At 33.6% G+C, this 25,392-nt stretch overlaps 1 protein-coding gene across 3 annotated transcripts in view; it reads right to left on the bottom strand.

Annotated features, from left to right (window-relative positions):
• Window positions 1-206: 206 nt before the first annotated feature.
• Window positions 207-25,392, bottom strand: part of SEPTIN7 (septin 7) — a 118,296-nt gene continuing 93,110 nt past the window's right edge. For all 3 annotated transcript variants that reach the window (XM_072764721.1, XM_072764722.1, XM_025985822.2), the window contains exons 7-13: window positions 24,279-24,371; window positions 22,974-23,070; window positions 21,039-21,090; window positions 16,179-16,304; window positions 6,535-6,670; window positions 2,593-2,732; window positions 207-1,280 (exon numbers count right to left, since the gene is read on the bottom strand). In XM_072764721.1, the coding sequence (XP_072620822.1) occupies window positions 1,241-1,280; window positions 2,593-2,732; window positions 6,535-6,670; window positions 16,179-16,304; window positions 21,039-21,090; window positions 22,974-23,070; window positions 24,279-24,371 (684 nt within the window). In that variant the 3' untranslated portion in view covers window positions 207-1,240. The remainder of the gene's footprint in view (window positions 1,281-2,592; window positions 2,733-6,534; window positions 6,671-16,178; window positions 16,305-21,038; window positions 21,091-22,973; window positions 23,071-24,278; window positions 24,372-25,392) is intronic.

Below are 25,392 nucleotides of genomic sequence, written 5' to 3'. Positions count from 1 at the left end.
TCAGAGGAATAACAAATTAACGAGATAGTACGCGTAGAGATACTGTATATCTCATAAATTAGAAACCAATACATAACCATTTCAAATGAAATAAACATGCAAAAGAAGAGTTACAATTGTGGAGGATGCAAATTCATGATAAAAAGTTTCTTCCCATATTCTAGCCTTGTATATTAACCGTAGAATATTTAAGAGCCCACACTCTATTACATCACAACATTGTTTATTATGTGAATTTTTTACAATACAAACAAAAAAAAAATACAGAAATGCAATATATGAATACAGCTAAATGCAGAATGGTGACTTTTTTTTCTTTTCAAGAGGCCATGATTCCCATTTCTAGTAAAATAAAGAGACGGCACATAGGTAGAAATAGGTTGGTCGTTAGCTTCACAATTTTGCCTAGAAATGATCTATAAATGCAATTTTCCCCCTGCTACTTACCATAAAGTGTAAAAAGGGAATTAAAGGAAAGTTTCCTTTTTGGTTCCTACCATATGAAAGATGCTATATTCTATTTTAGCAGGGCCAATATATGGAAAATACCTAAATAAAATGTTATTACAAAAATGAAGCAGTAATGAGATTCTGGCTAAAGAGGGCACTAAATGAGAATAACATATATTTAAAGAATCCAAAACAAACAAATAAACAAAAAAAGGTTGTTATAAAAAAGCTCTAGGTGCATTGTAAGCATATAGGATTTTTTTTCCATGTGTATTTTTAAACAATGGAAGTGTCAAAAAATAGGGTCAACTGTGTTAGACTAAATTACATTATTGTATACGCTGCACTGAATGGAACCTTTGTATTATAATTATCATAGAGAAGCATAGTTTGCATCATATTATGGCAATTTATCCTCAATGAGAACCTTCCAGAGTCCTTTTATTTTTGGAATATCCTGTAAACAATCCAACCACCAGAACATGATTGTACAACAGTAAAATGTTTTCTTGCATTAAATTGAAGACATCTGTTTAATAAAAAAAAAAAAAAAGAAAGAAAATGTAGGAAAGGTACTTAGAGCTGTTAGTTTCTAAGTACACAACACCCTAGACAATTCAAGGCATCTTAATCTCCATCAAGAACAAAAAAATAATAATAATTTTTGTCATGCTGTTAAATCCATCATTAAGGATAAAACTGGTGCAAATTGGTCAAACGGATCCAACAAACACTGATGTCCAAGCTGGCATATTGGCAACTAATACGTAACTGGTGGTCAATAGAGGATTTAAAAGATCTTCCCTTTCTTCTTGTTCTTTTCCAAGGTTCTAAATAGTTAAAGGAAAATAATCAAAATGAGTAGCCATGTTATAAATATAAACATTACAGACAACATATGATAGCAATGGCTAATCCAACTACAACTATATTTTAGCTCTTCAAACACTACTATTTGTATTTAAAATATTAAAAGGGGCACCTGAGTGACTCAGCTGGTTAAAGCGTCAGACTCTTGATTTCGGCTCAGGTCATGCATGATCTCAGGGTCTTGAGATCAAGCCCCCGCATCTGGCTCCGGGCAGGGTGTGGAGCATGGTTAAGATTCTCTTTCTCCTTCTGCCCCCCTCCCCCTCCACCCGACTCTCTTAAACCCATTTTTAACATATGAGAACAATTCTTCCCAAATGAAACAGTACAAATTAAAAAAAGATCAACTGACATCAGTATCTTTTTCTTTTACTACCATTTGCATTCTGAATTATGTTTGCTTTAATCAATGCATTTTCCTCTTTGCTGGGGAAAAGTTTAATAGGAGTCTTATAGAACAAATATCTGGGCAGCCCCAGGTGGCTCAGAGGTTTGGCGCCGCCTTTGGCCCAGGGCGTGATCCTGGAAATCCAGGATCGAGTTCCATGTCAGGCTCCCTACAGAGAGCCTGCTTCTCCCTCTGCCTGTGTCTGTGCCCCCTCTCTGTGTCTGTCATGAATACATAGATAAAATCTTTTAAAAATATATTAAAAAACAAACAAACAAATATCTAACCCTGGAAATATTTAACAGTGAGGGTAAACTGTAGCATTCTTACAAAGATACAACTTTTCGGTTTTCGATGGGACTAACAAGGAAAAGAACAAAGGCAAGGTACAAATATTACTGACTTTGTGTAAATTAACAAGTAACTGATCAGTTGTATTTAGAGTTAGATATCCAAAATTTTATCTTAAGGGTTTTATCCTAAAGAATGAATTCAACATCTAATAATACTCCTAAAATGTATAAAAGATCTTTGTAGCAGTGTTTTCTATGCTTGCCAATGATCAAACACAATTGTTAAGTCCAACAATTGAGGGAAGGAGATAAGCAATTGATTATAGTGACTCAACTGGGGAGAATGCCATGAAGCTATGAAATTATAATTGTGAAGACTGTTAACTCATGGAAAATGTTAGTAATGAAAAGAAATACTGTTAAAGTAGATAGACTGCATCCATCTATATAAAAATATTCATCCATGAAATTAATTGTGCTTGTGTGATAATGAGTAAAGTTTTCTAAAATGTTAATGTTTTTAAAATAAATAAGACAATAATTCCTTAAAACATTAATACATACATTTCATAGGAATCTGATATTAATTACCTGGAAGAGTTCTGTTGTTCTAAAATACGTTGTTGGGCTTCCCAGTTTGCTTTCTCATCTTCAAACTGACGACGTTTTTCCTCTAATTCTTTGTGCTGTGCTTCCAAATTCTTTTTCATTTGCTCATGGCGCCTTTGGAGCTAAATCACAGCACAATATATAAAATAAAACCGTTTGAGAAACCAGGAGCAGAAGTTTGTTTCACCCACACATCCTAATGTTAAAAGTGTAAGCACTGAGTTCTTGTACCACCTAGAATGCACTGTCTAGGATTTCTCCTCCTCTAGGACTTGCCACCCAAAAGGCCAGTGACCAAGAGAATAATCTTGGGAAATGGGAGGAAAACATGCAATAAGTTTATAGTTGTATTGCACTTTACAATGGACATATCCTATCTTATTTATCATTTCATTTTTCATTACTCATAAGCATGCAGAAACAAGGCAAGGAAGGCATCACTGTCCTCACTGTATAGATGCACAGAGTTTATTACATCACTTGCTCAAGATCATCAGCCAGAAAATTGAAGAACCAGGATTTGAACCAGTCTCCTAATTCCAAGTTTAGAAAGCTAAGACAAGTAGAAAAGAAAGCAGGTAGACAGATAAAGACTTAAAGAGCTCCAAGACCACAGTAAACTTCCCTGATTTGTATGAAGCAGTGGTTTCTCAAATGCTAAGTCTTCATATAAATCACCAGGAGTGTTTGTTCAAAATATACAGAACCCTGGATCTCATCCAGACATACTGAATTAGAACCTTTGACTGTTAAGACTAGAAATCTGCATTTTCAACAAGCCCCAGTGATTCCACTGCAGGTGTTTTTCCTACATTGAGAATTAATGCTATAAAGAATGCTGGTTGAGAAGTAGAAACACTCATGCAAAGTAACTGCAGAAACAAAGAGCTTATCTAATGGTTCATTAAATAGTTTCATTTAGGCACTAGTCAATCTGTTTCTGAAGAAAATAGTCACACGAGTAAAAAAAAATCAGATTGAATCTAAATACACTTAATATCTAAAAACTATTCAAAACCTTCAGATTCCCAGGAATAGTGTAATGATCATAATACTGATTCAGTGAGTTAACATCTTGAATTTGGATTATAATAAAATTTTGCACATAATTTGTTTTCTCGATTATTTTGTAAACCAAAGAGTGACTTCATATTTATTCCTACTGCAAATATTACATGCAATTCCTACAAAACTAAACCATCTAAGATAAATTTAAGCAAATATGAGTCAAATCTGAGATATCATCTTCCTGACTATAGCAATTAAGTTACAAAAAAAATCAGAAAATAGGAACACAGAAAAATGTGCCTCGTTATTTAAAAAAATGCAAGGGAATCATAAACATACAATTCACAATAGCTACCTCGGAGAAAGAAAAAGAGAACTACCATAGGGAAGAGGCACACAGAGGCTTACATAAACTAATGAGGTCTTATTTTTTAAGCTGAGGAAGTTCACAGGTGTTCATCATTCTTCATCTGTATATTTGTAAGTATCTTTTGTGCTAACTGCATGTAGGTAGGTACAAGTCACAAGCTTTCTCAAGGAACCCTTGGGGTTAGATGTCTCCCAAAATTCGGACTTTTTCAGATTTTAGAAAGGCAGCATTACTTAGAAAGGTGTATATACTACATTTGCAAAACACCTCCTGGGCTGTCTAGGGTAGCATTGACCTTAGCATCAAACACATCACTAATTTTTACGGCAAATTTTATAAATAGTCATATTAAGTGGAATAAAAACTATTAGCTCAATGTCCGGTTTTGCTGTTTTCGAGCTTGTTAGGATTTGGGATTTGAAACTGTGGATACATGATTTTGCACTTGTCCAGTGATTAACAGTGAACTTTAAAAGAGTTAAGTGGATGCAACTTACAACTATATGCAGCACTGACCAAATTAATTTATCCTTCCTCCCATGTAAAAAAAAGGGAGATGGACAGTAATATCTACCTCATGAGGTTATAGTGTAGATTTAATGACACAATACATTAAAGATGCTTATTAGTACAGTACTGTGCTGCTGGTTATTTAGCAGCTGTGCCCTACCTAAACAACCATTTCTAGAACTAATGAACTTGAGAAAAAACTGTATTAAGCAAGGTTAAATAGGTTTCTTCCCCTATATATTTATATACTTATATGGCGACAGTATTAGGAGAAACTTTGCCAGATCTCTTTAAAGGTTCTTTCAATGCTAAGATTTCATCCTTCAAAGAATAAACTTCCTCAAAACTCTGTTTTCACCACATTCAGAGAAATCATAAAAACCCTCGAAAGGTTTTTCAGCTACAGTTTCATAATTATTTGTTTATAATATTTACTCTTAAGAGCAGGTTCTAAAATACGTCTAAAGCAAATGCAAATTCAACTACTTTTAGATTTTCAACAAAATCTAAGTGTGGAGGTAACATGGGCTCGTTTCTGTTTTTTATTCCCCTTCTGTTACGGATTTTTCAGATTATTTGCTAGTTCTTGAAAGAGCAGAAACTCAAATAGAGTTAGTAATAAAAGGTTGATAAATAAAAAGACTAAACTTAATCTCCAAAATGTCATCTTATAACAGATGCTAAAGATGCTATTCCTGGCAGTGCTTTGCAGTCTCAAACTAGAAGGAACTATTCCATATCTCTGCTGAATTAAGCTTATGATAAATGTAATAACAAAGTGGTTGTTTTATTTCTTTTTTAGTAAGAGATCACATGTAATATCTAGTAATTTAAGAGTAATCTAATGTGGAATATAAACATTTCTTCAAAATTACTCAATATTTTACTCTCTTCATGCATGCATTTAGCGGATTTAGTCAAAGAGGGTTTCAGTCTTTTATGCAGTAATTATAAAAGCAATGAGATTAACCATAGGGTGTAAAGAAAATAAATCTGAATCCCTTTTTAATATATTTAGATACACATATTAGTGAAGCCTCATATACAGAAGGGTCTCACTGAATTTTAAAGTTGTCATTTTAAAAATATTTCACACTAGTATCAAACCAACTATTACTTGATAGATTCTCATGTTAGGGTTTTCCCCCACCTTTCACTTCTGGAAGGAAGTGTAAGGAAATGTCTTCAAGGTCTTTTTTTTTTTTCCTTTTTTTTTTTTTTTAATTTATTTATTCATTATAGACAGAGAGAGAGAGAGGCAGAGACACAGGAGGAGGGAGAAGCAGGCTCCACGCTGGGAGCCCAACACGGGACTCGATCCTGGGACTCCAGGATCACGCCCTGGGCCAAAGGCAGGTGCCAAACTGCTAAGCCACCCAGGGATCCCCTTCAAGGTCTTTTTGATTAATAGAAACTAAATATATACCTCAACATCTACAGGGATTCCAAGGTAGTAGATAAGCTTGCTGGGATGTTTTGTCACTATTCTACCCATTTTCTAACAATGGCAATTACTCTGAGACTTTATTACAAATAAGCCCAAATCATTTAGAAGAATATCACATTTCTTCATTTTCTCCCCTTTGGCTGTGTATAATTATCCTGACAAGCCCTTAGTTCAGTTAAAGTTCTTTCTTTCATTCTCTCATTCATACGCAAGTAACTCTGGGTTATTATTATTATTCTAGTACTAGTTGTTATTCTTCTATTCACTCAAAACTCCTATCTTTACTTTTCTCACATTGAATATATGTAATAGCTTAGAATTCCATTTCTCACAGTTTGCTCATTAAAACTGATAATTCATTATAAGTATTTGGTCTTCCTTCCAAGTAGATATATGTCTAAACATTTACATATTGAAGTATATATGATTATAAAACAAAGCACTTCCTTTTATTTCTCCATTTTACTACATTAGGGTATTATATTAAACTTGAAAAAATATGTGTAAAAAGGTTTTTTATCTATACTATTAAAGATATTTTAAAATGAAATAACGTGTCTATAAGATGTGAAAATGGTAGGCTGATTACCTCAGCTTCTGAATCCTTCAGTTTCTGAACTTTTTCTTTGACCTTCATCTCAAACACCTGTTCCATCTCCATCTCCATCTTCTTCATCTTAGCTACATGCTCCCTTCTTTCTTCTTCCATTTGTGCAAGAGGACTCCTGTTGTGAACATTAATAAATAATCATCAATCTAAAAATGAACATATACTACAAAACTCTGAAAAAGTTATAAAAACAAATATCTATGTCATTACTAAATTCTGACACCATCTTAAATGACAGAGCACAGAGTTGAAGTTTTATGTAATGCATTAAAAATTCTTTAGAAGCTTCACATTTATAAAATATTTATAATCTAGAATTTCCTTCCATGAAGTCTTGTATTTAAATTTGAATCTCTAATGAATAATTATTATGAAACTAGATAAAAAACAGCAGGATGTTTCTCTTATCCTAGTGCCTATCAAATCTTTTTTTTTTTTTTAATTTTAATTTATTTATGATAGTCACACACACAGAGAGAGAGGCAGAGACACAGGCAGAGGGAGAAGCAGGCTCCATGCACCAGGAGCCCGACGTGGGACTCGATCCCAGGTCTCCAGGATCGTGCCCTGGGCCAAAGGCAGGCGCTAAACTGCTGCGCCACCCAGGGATCCCGTGCCTATCAAATCTAAAGATGACACATAAACTAGAAGGAAAATGAAAAAGGAAACACCCCCAAATTATAGTCACAAAATGGAAAATGAGAAGAAAATTATTTAATTTTATAATTTAAAATTTTAATGTCAAAAAAGGAACTGAGTTAATGATGTTAATATATGTAGAATATTTTCAGTTCTATAAATTTCTAAGTGTTATCTCTTCTATGACAACTCCTGACATCACAATTATAAGTTTATTAACACTAATTCAAACTTATTTTAGTAACTGAATTACCATATTGGAAATGACTGCCAGTCAATTTCTAGAACATTTTTCACTTAGGTATGTAGAGTATTTCTAGGGCACTTATGGTAAATTCACTGATCATGAAAATTCATTCCATTTAATTAAAATATTTCATTGTCTTAATTTTTTGTCTTATTTTAAAAAGATGTTTGGTGATAAGACATATACAAAGATGATACACATGAGAGAGAATTAGAAGCAAAATACCTTGGTAATTATTTTTGAAATGCACAAACATACAGGAAACAGACACAACCATAGTTAAATGGAAGTATTTCACTCTACTGACATTAAAGCCCACAGGCTCAAATCTCTGCACAATTTTGATGAAAATTTTCATGTTGAAAAATATTGTAAATGAGTTTTATCTTAAGGCTAGTATTTTTATAGATACAAGTGAATGTCAAAATATCAATAACTCACTACAGTCCCAGAGAGGAAAGAAACGTGTACTGTGTGACTTTGAGACTCTGAAAACTATTCAACACACAGGGCAACTTAAGAGAGACAGGCTCTCTTCTTACTTGATAAAACATGTTTACTTGCCTCCACATAACCAGGCTTTTAACCACTGAATTTCACTTTTTAAATTGGTGAATTTTATCTCAGTAAAGCACTTCAAGAAATTAAATCATGGCTTACAAACAAGTTCAAAATCAGGCCTTGGATTTCACCTATAACGTTAGGGTTAGTCAGTTTAATCATGATATGACACACTTCGACTATAGCAGTCGTCTTCTTTCTGAAGGAGGCTAAGTACTTTTACAGCAATCTTCTTCCCTCTCAAGGAGGACAAAAGAGTCAGACGGAATATATTAAAAAGAGCAATAGGATAGAACATTGGCTACTGATTTTTCTTAGCAAAAAGGGAGGAGGAAGACATAAAGTACTGTTGTGATCAAGATGTTTTTGCAATAAGTATAAATTCAAATAAAATGTTAACTAAAGGATATTTCTTCACCAAAAGTAAACTTACAAACCTGCAGTATATTTTAACCATCAGAAGTTCTGACACTAAACCAAATATTCACTTAGAACAGAAACCTGCATTCAAAAAGTGAAGTCAATTGAAATAAATTTTTAAGTGTAAATATCATTATTTCATTAAAAGTTAGGGCCCTTCCTGATAATATAGTTCTCATCTCTATGGCAGGTGTTTTTAACATAGGGGCTTCTGATCTCTTTGGGCAGGGTGTCAATGAATCCAGTGAAATGGCAAACCAAATACGTGTGTCCATGCAAACATTTCTGGTGAGAGGGTCCAAAGCTTTTGTTAGATTTTCAGAGTCTGTAAACCTCACTTCTCCCACCCAAAACATTTTAGATTCTAGAAAAGAAACAATATTTTTTAGTTGACAGTCTTAACTGAATATGTATGTTTAAGCAAGAGAGATTAGCCTACAGTATTGCTGCAATTTGAAAACATACCTTGAAACTATAAATATATTAAATAAATTAGAAACTGAGTGATTTTAAAGTGACATATATATTCTTACTTATAATAACCCAACTATAAAATGCTCAATTAATTTTATCCTTAGAAGGAAGAGGGCAATTCACGTAAATTTAAAGAATTTATCATATAATCTGTACATGAAAAGGCTACCAACTAACCAAAAGCAAACAGCGTCATCTCTGATTTTTTTTTAAAGATTTTATTTATTTATTCATGAGAGAGAGAGAGAGAGAGAGACAGGCAGAGGGAGAAGCAGGATCCATGCAGGGAGCCCAACACAGGATCCCAGGTCCCCAGGATCACACCCTGGGTCGAAGGTGGCACTAAACCACTGAGCCACCCGGGCTGCCCGTCATATCTGACTTTTATTTAAATAACTCGAAGAGGAAAATAGAAGATTCCAGACAAACATGCCATGCTTTGAAATTTGCTTTTAAATTCAAAATTTAAATATTAAAAATCTCTACATCCTAAAGCTGCTTATGTCTTTGGAAAAACAAATACCACTTACATGCTTTCAACTGTGTAATATCTAAAAGAACAAAAGATAGAAACTTAGAACACTTACAGTAAACCACACTAAAAGCAACAAAGGCAAATTCAGAGGTTTCACCATAAGTAAGTACCCTGAAACATAAGTTCATGACAAAATCTGTTGGAGCTAATTTCTTTCCCAAAATTCTGTTAGTAATTACTATACCAAATCATTATGAAAATAAACATGCTGTGCAATTATGTTCTGACAGTCTGCTTGAATTTCTAGACCTATTTAAATACGTGTACTTTCAAAAATTTTTTTGCAATACTTCCTATTGAGATACTTTAAGTTTTCCAGCCTTTTAAAAATACTTGACTTCTGACCAAATGAAATGATATTTAGTGTTATTAAAAAAGTTTGTATATATATCTAACATGGATTTTTGAAGCACCTCATCAGTATAAATGTTCTTTCAAATCTCTTTAATTTTTAAATTAGCACCTCATTTCTAGTCATCTTTATTAACGTGATATTTAGAAAACTGTAATACAAAATTGTGCTTACAATGTAGAAAACACAAGGAGTATCACTTTTTCATCACATTAAGTATTTTTTTTCCAAATAAAACCTTTTTTAGATGGCTGGAAAAGCGATTTAAATTATATTATAGCCTAGCTGCTTTTTAATGGAAACTCTTCTTTACATACATAGATATGCTAAAGCTTATACCCTTAAACTTGTCAGAGAAATTTAAAGTAACTTGGCCAAAGAAATGAAAAGGCCTGGTAAAAGATTAAAAAGAAAAAAAAAACGGTGTAACATAACCTGCATGTCTTGCTACATACACAAAGATTTAATGTAACTCCTTCTAGGGATCTCTTTAAAGGGTTATACCTCCTGAAAGTCACCAGCTGACTCACCCTTTCATGTGACAAACAGCAAAATCATAGCAAGGACCACACAAGCCTGACCTAGTAAGGTCTAGTGTGGTTGTGTTACACAACCCACATTTTGAGTATAACAGAAGACCACCACATTTCATTTATATTATTTGTGGTCTTTCCTGAAAAATATATTAAATAAATACATTCATATTTTTGTTCCAATGGTTAGTAGGCCATTATGTACAGAAACATGTAGCAATTTTCATACTATAATTTTCAAAGGAATTTCATTTAAATTGATTTCAAAGAGCAATAAAAATTTCCAAAAATTTTGGGAAACAACAATTACGAACACATCATTTTGCCAAGTGGGAGCATTATACTCAAACATAAAACAATACTATCATTATATTTTAGTGAAAGGACAGTTGAATAAACAGTAAAAGATACAACTTGAATAAATGTAATTTTTTAAAAAAAACTTTGGAAAACTTCAGAAAATTGTCTTTATTTCTCTTCCAATGAAAACTGTCGTGTACCAAAAAAGTTCTAAGACTCAGCCTTTGGAAACTTGTATTTTTAATAATTTCTAGGAGTTTGGTTATCCATAAAGTTTTCCCAAGCTTACAGATGGAGATGGCTACAGAAAACAGAAAAATAACTAAGGGAAATGGGTAACAGGGTATGCCCAACTTGGAACAAGATATCAACTGTCATAACTGGTGCCTATGATAGACAACAGTTCATAAAAGAGTCACTGATCAAGAGTCATCAGTTATTTTAAGTAAAACATATAAAAGAAGACCAAGGAAGGAGGAACTTGAAAAAGCAGATTTATCAAAAATAATAATAATAATAATAAAAGAATAAAAGAAAGAAAGAAGTTAACCTTCCCTTTATTGGGGGATCACCTTTCTTAAAGAGATCTGCCATCTGGATGTGGCTAATTCTTCCTTTTCCTTTACAACTCCTTGATGAATTTTCTTTGATCTGGAACTTGACCTCCCTTTCTGTTACTTCCAATTGCCTACAACCTTCCACTCTCCAGTCAGGGGTGAACAAGATACACTCTCCCTGAGGATTTAAAAAGTACTTAAAATAGATGACTTGATATTTTCTTTGCAGATACAGGCAATACCTGAATAGTTGCTAGGGATAATGCCCATTTTTCCTGACTTTGGCCTTGAAGCAAATTACTATTTCATGAGATAAGCTCCGCTACTTTTCAGATTTTAGCCACATAATCTAAATCTTGGTTTTGTCCCAGCTTTACGGAGATAAAACTGACATGTAATATTGTATAAATTTAAGATGTACAATGTGATGTCTAAATCTGGTTTTAGGTCATTCCAAAATATAATCATTCTAGGGTGACTAATCTAACAGAAAGGCACGTTTTCAGATATACAACCCAAATATTTTTAACCACTGGTCAGTACATTCTACAGTCCATCCAAAACTGCCTCAGAGGGATGGCTGGGTGGCTCAGTGGTTAAGCATCTGCCTTTGGCTCAGGGTGTGATGCTGGTCCCGGAATCGAATCCCACATCAGGCTTCCTGCGAGGAATCTGCTTCTCCCTGTCTGTGTGTCTCTGCCTCTCTCTCTCTTCTCTCATGAATAAATAAATAAAATCTTAAAAAAAAAAAAACTGCCTCAGAAAATTAAATATAAGATTAATTAACCCACCACTTTACTACCTAATGCTTAATGAAATAGCTTATATTCTAAAACTAAATTGTAATTAGCACTTTGTGGAGTATACACTGCCATATAAAGGTTAATATAACTGTAAATTTTAACAGATTTGTATATGTATAAATATTGTATGAAGGCAATGAAAAAAACATAGGTCCAGTAGCAATCAGCAGATAAATGACCTATCAATTTTATTTCTTCCTCATATTGCCTACTATTGATGCTACTAAAATGCTATTTAGAGACAATCCAAAGTGATAAAGTGATAAAATGACCACTTTTCTTAAGAACCAAAGAGACTATCCAGTTCCATGATCTTCAAACTGGGCTCTCTATATGAAGTCTTCCAAGAGTTACTTGAGCCTGTGCAGTATTAAGAGAATCAATTCCTAGATCTTCAACTTCCATACGAAGTCTAGCCTAAAATGATCTGCCTGAAAATTTCCAAGTTACAGATAGCTCATCTCTTACTATACAGAAGACCTACTCCCTCTTAACCAGCCCTTATGTGAGGTACACTATGAAACATGCAGGTAACAAGAGAATAATCTCTTTCAATGATTAATCAAAGTGCTATAACATAATCCCACAGGGTATCTGTATCTCCCAGTATTAAAACATGCTTCTATTAAGAACTAACTGTGATGTTCAGTGTTAGAATTGCAGTATTTGGGTCCATGCTGGGATGCTCTGAGTTCAGATACACAGTAGAAGGAGGTGGCTAGAGAAGTGGCAATTTTTGTTTAATGACTTTGCCTCTTCCATTCCAAAGCCTCAACCTCTCTCTGACAATATTATCAAAGGATACAAATGCTATGGAGGGAGGGTCCCTTGAAAGCAATACAACCAGAATATCACTAAGAAGCCTAAATTCACATTTGCTTATTACATCACATAATCGCCATTCTTTTCAGTTACTCATGGATGAGTCCTTAGCTTATAGCACTTTAACATCAGCTAGAATACCAGAAGTTGTTGATACTGATTTAAACAACAAAAAATTCTGCTGGAATGCTTTCTGAAATTGCTAACATTTTCAAGATAATATACGATACAACCAATGGATAAAACTTCCAAGTGACTTTTTTGATTCAGCATATTATTCAATAAAGTAGTAAAAGTCTAATGTAATAAATCCTATCAATATTCGAATCATGCCATTCTCCGTTTGGTTCAATCTTTAAAGTTGTTTTTCTACTTACTCGTAACATAAAATAATATACTACCTCCAGGGGGCAATTTGCTTTTTAGCAGTACTAACGTTTTTATCATTTTCATAGACAAAGTCTGGACATGAGTCATCTCATTATGAAACATATTTTCAGTAGTATTCTACTTTTTATGTTTTTACCTGGGTTTAGAGTTCAACTCAAGTAATCCACACTAAAATTCTATTTATACAAAAGAATTTTTAACAACACTGTAAGGTTTACTATTTTTCTCTGGATTGCCTTACCAGACTCCAACAACAGAAATATTGCAATAGCACTATTTTAAAAGCCTTATATTTGAAATATGGAAACAAATCTTTATTTCTAGGACATGAACAAATGTGTAGAAGGAAAAATTCAAACTTTAACTGTATACATTTAATGAATAATAGGTAAGGCAGTACATTTCCTTTTCACATATAAAATTATGGCTTTAATTACTCATGTTTTTCTTTTAAACAGTTAAAAAAAGTCCATAAGCTAGTGAAAGGCATTTAAAATGGATTAAGACTATGAACAGTATTTACTATGATGGATCCTTATGTTTTTGTGCTAAATAAAGTTCTCTGATAAAAAATTTTTGCTAAAAATAAAGCTTTTTCCTCACTAAACCTTACCTCAAATAGAATCTTGTATTTTAAATATAAACATTGTTAAGTATTAACCAAATCAATTTTTTAAAAAGCAGTAATCAATTACTAGAAGTCAGGGTTTTGCAAAGCATACACTTGACTAATGACTTGTACCAGAACCACACAGGGCACTTATTAAAATTACAAACTCTGAAAAAAAAAATTACAAACTCTGAGTTCTATATCCCACATCAACTAAGTAAGAATATCTTGTCAATGATTAAACCTAGAAATTTACCTTTTTACAATCACTGTCGAGATCCTTGAAACCAGAAAACTTAGGAACTGATCAGTAAAGTTCCTCAAATATAAGCATATTAGTAGCATAAGAAGAAATTCAAAGTAACATAAGAAATCTAATTCAAAGGGTCTATGACCCCAACATCATTAGAAAAATATAGAAGATAAACACAGAGTTAGACCTAAGATCAGTTTTAAGAGAGAACTGCTTGTGACTGCCAGTGACTGTTAATCCTCTTTGCTTTCTTCTGGAATTTAGGGCCACTGTGGAGACAAAACTAAAAAGGAAAAAAGGAACACTCTTCCATTATAAGGAATGTTGACCACTGTAAAATACAGTACTGTACTGCTACTTTGCAAACTTGCCTTTTTCATTATTTGTACAGATGATCTTTCAGGATTATTCTCTAATAGTAGATAACATCTGGCTACAAATATACTCGCGTTGTTAACATGGTTTTCATAATACTTATGATCTTCAACAGTCCCAAATAAAGGGAAAATGGGGCACATAAACTGTTACCAAGAATTATACCAGCTAACTCACAGGCCTCTTCACACATCTTCCTACTCCATCATAAACAACCACAGGTTGAGATACGTAGTAGCTTAGTAGTGTGAAGCTACACACTTGTCATTCACATTACTCTAAAAAACTGAGAGAAAAAAAAAATCAAAACTCAATCTAATTTACTCCCTGGAAATACAAAATAGGAATGAAGAAGGTGGGATCCCTGGGTGGCGCAATGGTTTAGCGCCTGCCTTTGGCCCAGGGCGCGATCCTGGAGACCCGGGATCGAATCCCACGTCCGGCTCCCGGTGCATGGAGCCTGCTTCTCCCTCTGCCTATGTCTCTGCCTCTCTGTGTGTGTGTGTGTGTGTGACTATCATAAATAAAATTAAAAAAAAAAAAAAAAGGAATGAAGAAGGTAACTAAATTATTTAATTAATTAAATTTTTCTTTTAAAAAGAAGGTAACCAAGACTACATTTCCCTAAATATTCGTTTTGCTTGGTCCTGTCCCTTGTTTTTATACAATGTTAGGGAAAACTCTGCTACCAAAATGGTTTATTTAAAACAGACATAATAAAAGGTAGAAGCTTTGTATTTAGTCTCCTTAAAGACATTGTATGATGTTTTCTTAAAAGTAAAATGGGTTAAGAGATCTTGGTAGTAACTGTTTTTTAAAGAGAAGACCTCTTTAAAATACATAATTGCAGTTACATGTACCCCTATTAGTTTATACCAGAATTATTTACAATAGCCAAGATATGGAAGCAGCCGAAGTGTCCATCCATAGATGAATGGATAAATAAGATATGCACGTGCATGTGTGTATACAATGGAATACTATTCACCCATAAAAAGAATGAAATTTTGCCATTTGCAACAATACACATGGAGCTAGAGAGTATAACGCTAAGCGAAGTAAGTCAGAGAAAAACAAGTACTATATGATGTCAGTTATATGTGGAATTCAAGTCTCAAACAAATGAGCAAAGGGACTTCTAAATCTGGGTTTTCTACAAGTCTCAAACAAATGAGCAAAGGGAAAAAGAGAAAGAGATTGAGAGAGAGACAAACTAAGAAACTCTTAACTATAGAGAATAAATTGATGGGTTACCAGAGGGGAAGTGAGTGGGGGGACGGGTGAAATAAGTGATGGGGATTAAAGAGCGCACTTGTCATGATAAGCACCAGGTGATGTATGTTATTGCTGAACCACTATATCGTACACCTGACATAAATATAACACTGTATGTTAACTAATTAGAATTAAAATAAAACTTTTAAAAAATGTATTTGTAGGAGTCATGTCTAACTGGGGGATCTATTAAATGTGTGGTATATGGACTATAAATATGATGGCAAATGACCAGAAGAGAATGAATGCATGGCTCTTTCACTTAAGGAACAAGGTAATAAAACACTTCCTGTGACAAACAGTAAAATATAACACTGCCAAAATAAAGCTTAACAGTAATAAATTTCTGCTATTGTACATAAAGAATATTATCTCAATTTTCTATTGAGTAGCCAAGAAGAATTTGATGAAGATGAAACAATATGATTATTTACTACATAAATGATACCTTTTCTGGAGGAAACAATGTATACTTACTTGGTAAGCTGCCCTTTGTTCTTGTTATTATCAACTCCATTATAAGTCACAGCTGCCAGTTTTCTGCTTCGGTAGTTCTCATAGTGTACATTATTAGTGACATCTTTCAAGTCCTGCATGTGTGTTCTGTCATAAATAAATAACATAACAATAGTTTGTTTCCATGAAGAAAAGTTTGATGGAAATTCAAAATTTTACCAAAACAAAATTTCTAGACTTAAAACAGGCAAAAGACTATTCTTAAGGAAGAGAATTCCTCTGTGTTCATTTACACTCAAGGCAGAACAAGATACAACATGTTAAACTTGAAACCAATGGATATTTAGGTTCCAAATGAGAGTTTAAGAGCTCTAAATTTCCTCAAAGCAGTTACTAAAGGATGACATTTCCTCAGAAGAATATTTACCTCTAGTATATATTTTATTTTACTACAGAAAGGAGATTAGCTCTTGATGAAACCCATAAAAGCTAAAAAAAACCTGGGGCACCTGGGTAGCTCATTCAGTTAATCATCTGCCTTCTGTTCCAATTGTGATCCTGGTGGGGTCGAGCCCCACACTGGGCTCCCCACTCAGTGGGGAATCTGCTTCTCCCTTTGCCCTTCAACAGGCTCATGCTCTCTCTCCCCCAAGTAAATAAAATCTTAAAAAAAAAAAAAGCTAAAAGAAACTGGTTTTGTTTTAGTAATATTAGTATTTGAGTTTTTACTAAGGTAATACATACGAATACTTTAGATCACATATCAAGTTGGATTCAAACAGGAAAATAATTTAGAGTCGATCTCTGTTTTATCAAACTGTTCAGTGAATGTGGTATTTTTGGTTAAATGAATTTTGCTCATAGCATTTATATATATATGTCAATACATATATGAAATAAACTATACAATACATGAGACAATTTCATCATTACTTAATGATTCTAGAAGCAAAAGACATTATGAGCTGTTCTATGACGTCTTTTACCAAATCAGGGAAAGGACACATCTGGTGTGGAAGTACTCCATATCATCTGATTCTCCCTTTTCTCATATCATCCATACCTGCCTCTGCCAACCTCCACCTCTCTTACAGGGAAACAAACATAAAACTACTGTTTTTTGTTTTTAAGTAGGCTTTATGCTCAGTGTGGAGCCCAACTCAGAGCTTGAACTCACAACCCTGAGATCAAGATCTGACCTGAGATCAAGCTGGACACTTAACGGACCCACCCAAGCAACCCAAGGTGTTTTGTGTTTTTACTCTTCCTGATATCCAGAAAATGTTTACTATTACTTTCCCTTTGTGAACAGACTGTGATTTTCAATTACTCGGATTTATCTCCTACTAACGACATTTCTATATAGTTCTCTGACAGTCTGTTTACTCATCCTAAGGAGTACTTCTAAATCTGGGTTTTCTACAAGTCTCATGTTCCTTTACAGTCATCCTTGATGAACCAATCCTCTTCATAGCCACTACTTTCTACTTCAGTCAAGTCAGGCAGGTCCTTACTCCTAGCATATCCCCTGGTTAAGATCGAATAGCTCATGCTAATTTGTCACTGACTCTTCAAACTTAACAGTCTGTTTTGAAAGCTTTCTTTCCAGCCTTGAAATCAAGTCACCCTATCCCATGACAATTTTCTCCTGGGTTGTCATTCATTTATCGGTATCAGTATGTGTTATACTATGGGTAACATACAACCTCTTCAATTTTACTATAAGCTCTCCTTTATAAGAAACATTTTTGCCATCACTTCTTGTACTCTTGATACAGATAGCACATAATAGGCCCCTTTAAAAAAAATCAGAAGTATTAAAGCTGAGATAAGGTATACACTTGATTTTCTGGAATAAATTACTGTTGCCAGATTACCAGTTTCTCTAAGTACAGAATAAAAAGAAATAACTGTGCCAATATAAAATGTTTTATAATTTTACATATAGATTATTTCATCACTGAACTGCTGAAAAATCACTACAGGACCTGAGGTATAGTACTTAATAGTTGAAATACAAGATGCATGAAATAAAAAATAAGACAGACTTTCTCATTGTTTAAGCAATTTTTGTTAATGCCATCTAACATTTTTGACAAGGAATAAGTTTCCCTTTCACTAAAATAACCTTTACAATTACCTACTTCTGATTTCCCCCACCCCAGGATATAAAAGTCTCTATTTCCAATTATTTAAACATATTCACATTTTTTTTTTTAAGATTCAATTCAGTCCTCCACTCTTAAAATCAATAATTAGCGGTAGAGTTTTCTCCAGTCTCAGGAAATTATTCATCTTTTCCATTTCTCCCTGCTGATATTAGAGCCCTCTCTCTTCTATTCTTTGTTTTCTTTCTCTATTTGATTTCTGCACTGTCCATCACCACACCTTTAAAATGCTATATATCAAGTTTTCTTCCTTTCCATTGTCTTCCTTGGTTTGTCTCCAACAGCCAGTTCTTTTAATGAACAAAATGACACTTCTTTGAACTTGGGTCTTTCATAGAAGTAACCAATATTCCTAACATTAATCTGCAAGATTTCAATTACTTGGAATGTATAGATGTCTACAATACTGGTGTTGCTATTTCCTTCCTGTAAGTATTTATTAAATATCTACTAAGTGCCTTTAAAGATATGAGCTAGATTAAATATATATCTTCCTTACTTCTACTCCAAACTCACAAGGAAAAGTAATAAAATATTCTTAACCTTTTCTCTTTTCTTTTTTTTTTTTTTTAAGATTTTACTTATTTATCTGAGGGGGGAGGGCCTATGGGGGGGGGGGGGAGAAGCAGGTGCCCCACTAAGCAGAGGCCCAACATGGGGCTTGATCTAGGGATCATGACCTGAGACCAACCAACTGAGCCAGCCAGGTGCCCCAAGCTTTTCATTTTTAAGCTATAATACTCTTTAAAGATGTTTTACACACTTAAATGTAAAAATTGTAAATGAAAAACTGAGTTAAGAAGCAAAGTAAAACCATCTAGCATAAGTGAACATTCATGCTTTAGGAAAGAAAACAAATGCACTGCAGCAAACTGAACAACTAAATTTTTCCTTAAGTAAAATCACATAACCATCTACCTCAAGGAGCTGAAACCAAGGTCTTCATCATACTCACTGATAAAAATATTAAACAGGACCACTCCTAATCTCACAAACATCAGTGAATAACTATATTTATCCTAATCTACGTTAAAACATGTACTTCTACAAATCCTTTCTTATCTGGCCGACTCCATGAAATATACCACTTACTATGAATTCCTTTAATACATCTAGGTATTCATTTTATGGCACATCTGCTTTATATTATATAACTTCAGAATTTTTATATTTTCATATATATATGACTCTCTTATAGATTTCTTATGTTCAATCTTCCTGTAGGAATGGTCCATTTGCTTTGTAATCCTTTTATACTAGTGAGTCCCACTCACCAGCTGCCAGGCTATGCACCTCCAAATGTTCAAAGTCTAGTTTACCGTTCAGTATTTTAGCTATGCAGGCAATTACTGACAGCATATTTTAAAAATACACATGACAAAGTTATAGAATATTACTGTGTCAAGCATTGGGCAAACTACATAGGATATTTAAAATTAAGGAAAAGAATAAAATCAGAGAATGCACTGACAATATTTATAAAACATTCCCTACATATACACTGTCATACACAATTATATTTATTATTAGCTCTTTTGAAGTCACGTCTTAAAAATGGAAGAGAAAGAGAACAGTTCATAATAGAAAATGAAATGCTATATATTCTAAAGGAGACAGATGACCTCCCTCTCATATGTATTTGTTCTTCTCTGTGAGGCCTGGCAACCCTAACTGCTGAAATCAACCCTATCATTTACTTTCTACCAAAATTCCCTGGTTAAAAGCTCCTTTATTAAATAGCAATCTCTTTGATTTCAAATTTTACTCTGATATTTAGTGTTCTTCTTGAGGTAGCAGCTTGACTCACTTAAATTTCCTCCTTACTCATAAGAATAACCTTATTGTTCAAGTTATTGATTGTTCAATAACTTATAACCTTATTATTCAATAACTTCCAATTATCATCAATATGTATGTTAATACTTCCACATAGATAAAGATATTCCTGTGTATTGGGAAACTGGAAGTTGAAGAGAATATGTGGTAAGGGCCTGGAGAAGCAAGCAAGATGGGGATGGAGCAAAGTGGGGAAAGGGTGTGAGGTGGAAAGAGAAAGGAGTTTATCTAAACATGAAAACACTGAGGCTCATTTCCTTGCCCTTTGTTTCTTGCCCACTATTGTCTCTGGTTTCCTCTTTGATGTTTCTATTCCAATTCAAGTACTGGTCCTCTAATTAGGATTAGTACAATGTCCTACACTCTCATAGGCTTACCTTCTCTTTCATCAGCTGCACAAGGAACAATTTAGGAGTAACGTTTTCTTGCATAGGAGGAAGATCATGTTCCAGTACCAAAAACACCCTAGTCACCAGCTTGGTAAAGCTGTGCACCTTTTATTTTTTTATTTTTATTATTTTTTATTTTTTTAGCTGTGCACCTTTTAACATTCAAAGTCTAGCTTTTGACTCAAAACCTACCCTTCCCTTCCAGTTTTCCCAAGTTTTTGACAAGAAAGAGCAAAAGCCTCTTCATTTCCTCTTTTAGTATTAACAATAAAGAGATTCATTCTCCCATACATCTCTAGCAACACAGCTTATTTTGTATTTTTGCTAACAACTTTAAAACCTTGGCAAAATAATCCAAGTTGTCTCTAAGCAGTACTTGAGTGCTAAAATGAAAATACCAATTTAAATTAGATATATTTATAGAAGGCAAAAAAATAAACATATTTTGAGAAAGAAAAAAACTTATTTTCATCATTGCTCAAACTTACCTTATCAACATATTTCTTAGAATTGTAAAATCACAATGTTCACCATTTTCAACTATTAAAAAAAAAAACACAAACATACATTATTTCTACTAAGCCAAGTCTTTTCAAAGAAAATTTCACAGGAAAAAAAAAAAGAAAATTTCACAGAATATTGGAGGGTAACAATGAGAGAATATGCAAAATTTCATTAACTTTTCATTTCAGTTTAAACACTGTAACACAGTAGTTAATTTAAGGGTATGCCAGACAAGTGTACTGTAATATTATTTGCTGTAGTTTAATCCTCAATGATAAAATATATAAACCCAGTAAGTGAGCTCTACAAAAACAAACAATTCTGAAATTTTGAAAGAGGAGATCATGTATTCATTTGCAAGAGCATATATTTATTTCATAATAAAACGTATCTTAAAAGTTTAGTTTTGGGCAGCCCCGGTGGTGCAGCAGTTTGGCACCGCCTGCAGCCTGGGGTGCAATCCTGGAGACCTGGGATTGAACCCCACATCGGGTTCCCTGCGTGGAGCCTGCTTCTCCCTCTGCCTGTGTCTCTGCCTCTCTCTCTCTGTGTCTATGAATAAATAAATAAAATCTTAAAAAAAAAAAAAAGTTTAGTGTTAAAAAAATAAAATAAATTTTTAAAAAAAGTTTAGTGTTGGTGTGCAGGGGAGGCACTTTAGAAAAGCCACCTAAAGGTAGCCAAAATAAAAACAGGAGCCAAAAACTTTAAAGTTCTTGGGGATCCCTGGGTGGCGCAGCGGTTTGGCGCCTGCCTTTGGCCCAGGGCGCGATCCTGGGACCCGGGATCGAATCCCACGTCGGGCTCCCGGTGCATGGAGCCTGCTTCTCCCTCTGCCTGTGTCTCTGCCTCTCTCTCTGTGTGTGTGTGTGTGTGTGACTATCATAAATTAAATTAAAAAAAAAAACTTTAAAGTTATTTTTTAAAAAATGTACCACTAATAAGAACATTCTGGTGAGGGTGGACTAAAACTACAGAAACAGCAATTTCATCAGCACAGATTTCCAAGGAATGTGTAAGTTCTAAAGCCTCAGCTCAGCAACTGAAGGTTACCAGGATAACAGAGAGCTAGGAACAAGTACAGTCTCTCAATAATAGGGAAAACTGTTGATAAGGACAATAACTTGGAACAATATCCTAAAAATTACAGAATTTTTCAAACTAATACCAACAAGTAGATAAAACACAATCATGACTCAATCTTGATTCCAAGTTGCCATAACAGAAGATTAAACAGTAGGTCAAACCAATTTCATAAATACAAATTTGGGGAAACAAGTCTATTGCCAAGAAGACTTCTGAGGTTTAATGCTATAAACTAAATTTTAATGGTATTTAAAACTCCTTACACAATTAGTAGAGTATCTCTTAATACTTAAAATTTGTTTGTTTATTTACTCAAAAGATGCAATGCCAAAAAAAAGATGACTTCTATGCCAATTTAAGGATATTATGAATGTTTTCATTTGGCTTAAAACAGAAGTTGTTCTCATTTTTGAGGATCCTCAACCCATCTGAGACTCAGATAAAAATGAGAGTCCTTTTCTCTGAAATTATTTTCAATTTCAGAAGATTTATCACATCCCTTGGAAGAAACCTTTGGGCCCCAGGTAAAAAACTCTTGCACTAAGTATGTTTTCAAACAAGAAAACAGGAGTAGATTTAATGATAGAACGGAGATGGGAGAGTGGGGTATTGACAAGTGACGTGGAAAGTATTACAATTAGGATTTAACACATACTTTCCAGATTTGGTAGAACACAAGGTCTGAAAAATCAGAATGAACTTATGAGCAAATGAACCTAAATGAAATTGAATTAAGCACTATCTGAAAATGTAGACTATATCAATGCGAAATACAAAATTTTTATCACATTTGTGAGATCTTATAGAAAGGCATTCAATGAGGAAAACCTTACCTTCAGCAACACCCCAAGGATACTGCCTTCCTCTGACCCTTTTGCCATTAACTTCAATGATCGTATTACTACCTACCACAGCAAGAGGTAAACGGTCCTACAAAACAAAGTATTCTTGTTCAAATATATTTCTGTAGTCCTCACAAATTCAAGAATAAAGAAGTTTACATTATTCAACACATTAAAAAAAAAAACTACCATGACAGTTTCTTTATTTACTTTTATAGGCCATTCGACTACTATTTATTATTAACATTGTCATTACATGGTATTCTCATCAATGTAAATAATAAATAAAATTATAGTTTCTCTGAAAACTTAACACAATTAAAGTATCTATACACCACTCATCAAATTATCTGTTAAAAAATCATCCCCAAAAGAAGCTGTAAAAATTAGAAAGGGTAAAAAATACACAAAGCAGCTAGAGGAAAAAAATGAGGTTTGTGACTAGCCTGCCTATCTGATCACAAACCAATCCTAATAGCCCTGGAGGCAGGGAATATTATACATGCTAAACTCTATCTGTGGCTCCAGATTTGGGGGACTGGATTTGTATTTATCCAGACTAACTCAAGAGTACAATCTTTCAAAATTCTTGTAGCTTCCAGAAATATTTAAGAATATATAAAATCTTATATATTAAATATATCTTATTTTATCAAAAATCTTGTATATTGAATCTTATATATTAAATGGTCATATACATAAAATATATATATGACCATTTTATAAAACTGCAGAACTTCTTCATTGGTCAGGTACATGTATTTCATTATTCCAAGATAATTATTTGCTTAAATAAGGCCATTAATGAATACTTCATCTTTAGGTTCAGGGTACTTAGGAAATGACCATAAATTAAAAATACAAAAAAAAAAAAAAAAATACAGAAAATTACGTTGGCATAGGTTTTGGTTGTTTTTTGTAGAAAGACAAAAGAAAATATATTTTTGTCTGGCTCTTAAACACAGACTATGCATAGCAGTAGTTAAGAACAAATCCTCTCCCTTCTCATTACCTGTTTTTTAAGGAGGAAAATGACATAAAATCAGTTAACTGAAAATTGAAGACAAAGATTATACACAACTGAGATTATGCTATTCATCTATTCCACACAATGTCTTGTTACATATTAAGAGCCAATCAACATAGTTAGCAAAGTTGAATTCAACGCTGAATCCATATCTCCCTATTTTGTAAGCCAACTACTTAAAGACACTGATATTTTTTACCTTTTCAGTGGATAGTTGAGTGGTTTTAAGGCCCTAGAACATTTTAGTGTATGTATGGGAATAAACTTACCTTTATCTTTTTAACAAGCTTATTTTCTTCTTCATCATCTGTCTCTGGAAATTCATATATTTTAATTTTATGTTCTTGGATTTCTTTCATTATCTAAAATGAAAGAGGATGTTAGCAATAGAGCACCATATATAATTAGTACATTTATTTGTATTATATTCTTCTTAAATTCCTGATTCCTCAGCTCCAATTCCTTCACTATTTTTGAGTAATGCAAAATTGAAATCTAAAAGCAAAGTACTACACTGATTTTTTTTAAGTATAAAGTTGATATATAAATACCATTCCCAAAAATCCAATTACTTCAGAAGTAATAAACTTACATGGTTATTATATCAAAAGAGATGTAAAATTGAATGCAACATTACAGAAAGGGCTTTCTCTAGTTGATTTCTACAATAATGGTTTTACATAATTTATTTACAATGACTGAGGTTCTTTCTCTACCTATAACTCTCACCAACTGTTTTATTCAGCTGAATCAACATAGCTTCAACTCACCTAAATTTTAATAAAATTTGACTAAGTACAGCACACTGGTTCCAGGAGAAAAATTTGTACTTTGATTAGAAAATGTCCTTGCATATATATTTGTGTATAATGTTCGACTACCTACCCTATTCAAACTCACAAGAAACCAATGGCCAATACAGCTAGACTAAGTCCTTGCCTATACTGGCACTTTAACACAACCATCACTGTAGGGGTCCAGCAACATAAAGGGGTCGCTAAGCAAAATGTGCTACATTGTTACTATAGTAGGTAGGGGTAACACTTCCAGAGAGAAAAACAGGACCACACATTTTTTACAATTGGGATATGTATCTATATAGAGAAAAACATGAGAATAAATGATGAAGTGTCAAATACACGACTAGGAGGAAAAAAAGGAACACTAGTGGCTAGCTCTAAGAGCAGTGGTTCAAAAGCCCCACCATAACCTATAATACCAATTGGTAAGGATACAGACCAAACTCACTTTCTCTCTTCTTTTTTTTATTTTTTTTCAGAGAGTGAGCTAATGAGTAAATAGGGGTGGGGGTGGGGGAGTACCTTAAGGATGCTCCAAGCACAGGGAGAGCCCAATGCAGAACTCCATCTCATAACCCTGTGA

This window comes from Vulpes vulpes, chromosome 7 (genome assembly GCF_048418805.1).
Source record: "Vulpes vulpes isolate BD-2025 chromosome 7, VulVul3, whole genome shotgun sequence".
Taxonomy (NCBI): Eukaryota; Metazoa; Chordata; class Mammalia; order Carnivora; family Canidae; genus Vulpes; species Vulpes vulpes.
The sequence above is the reverse complement of the archived record's forward strand: the minus strand, read 5'-3'. Positions and strand labels throughout refer to the sequence as shown.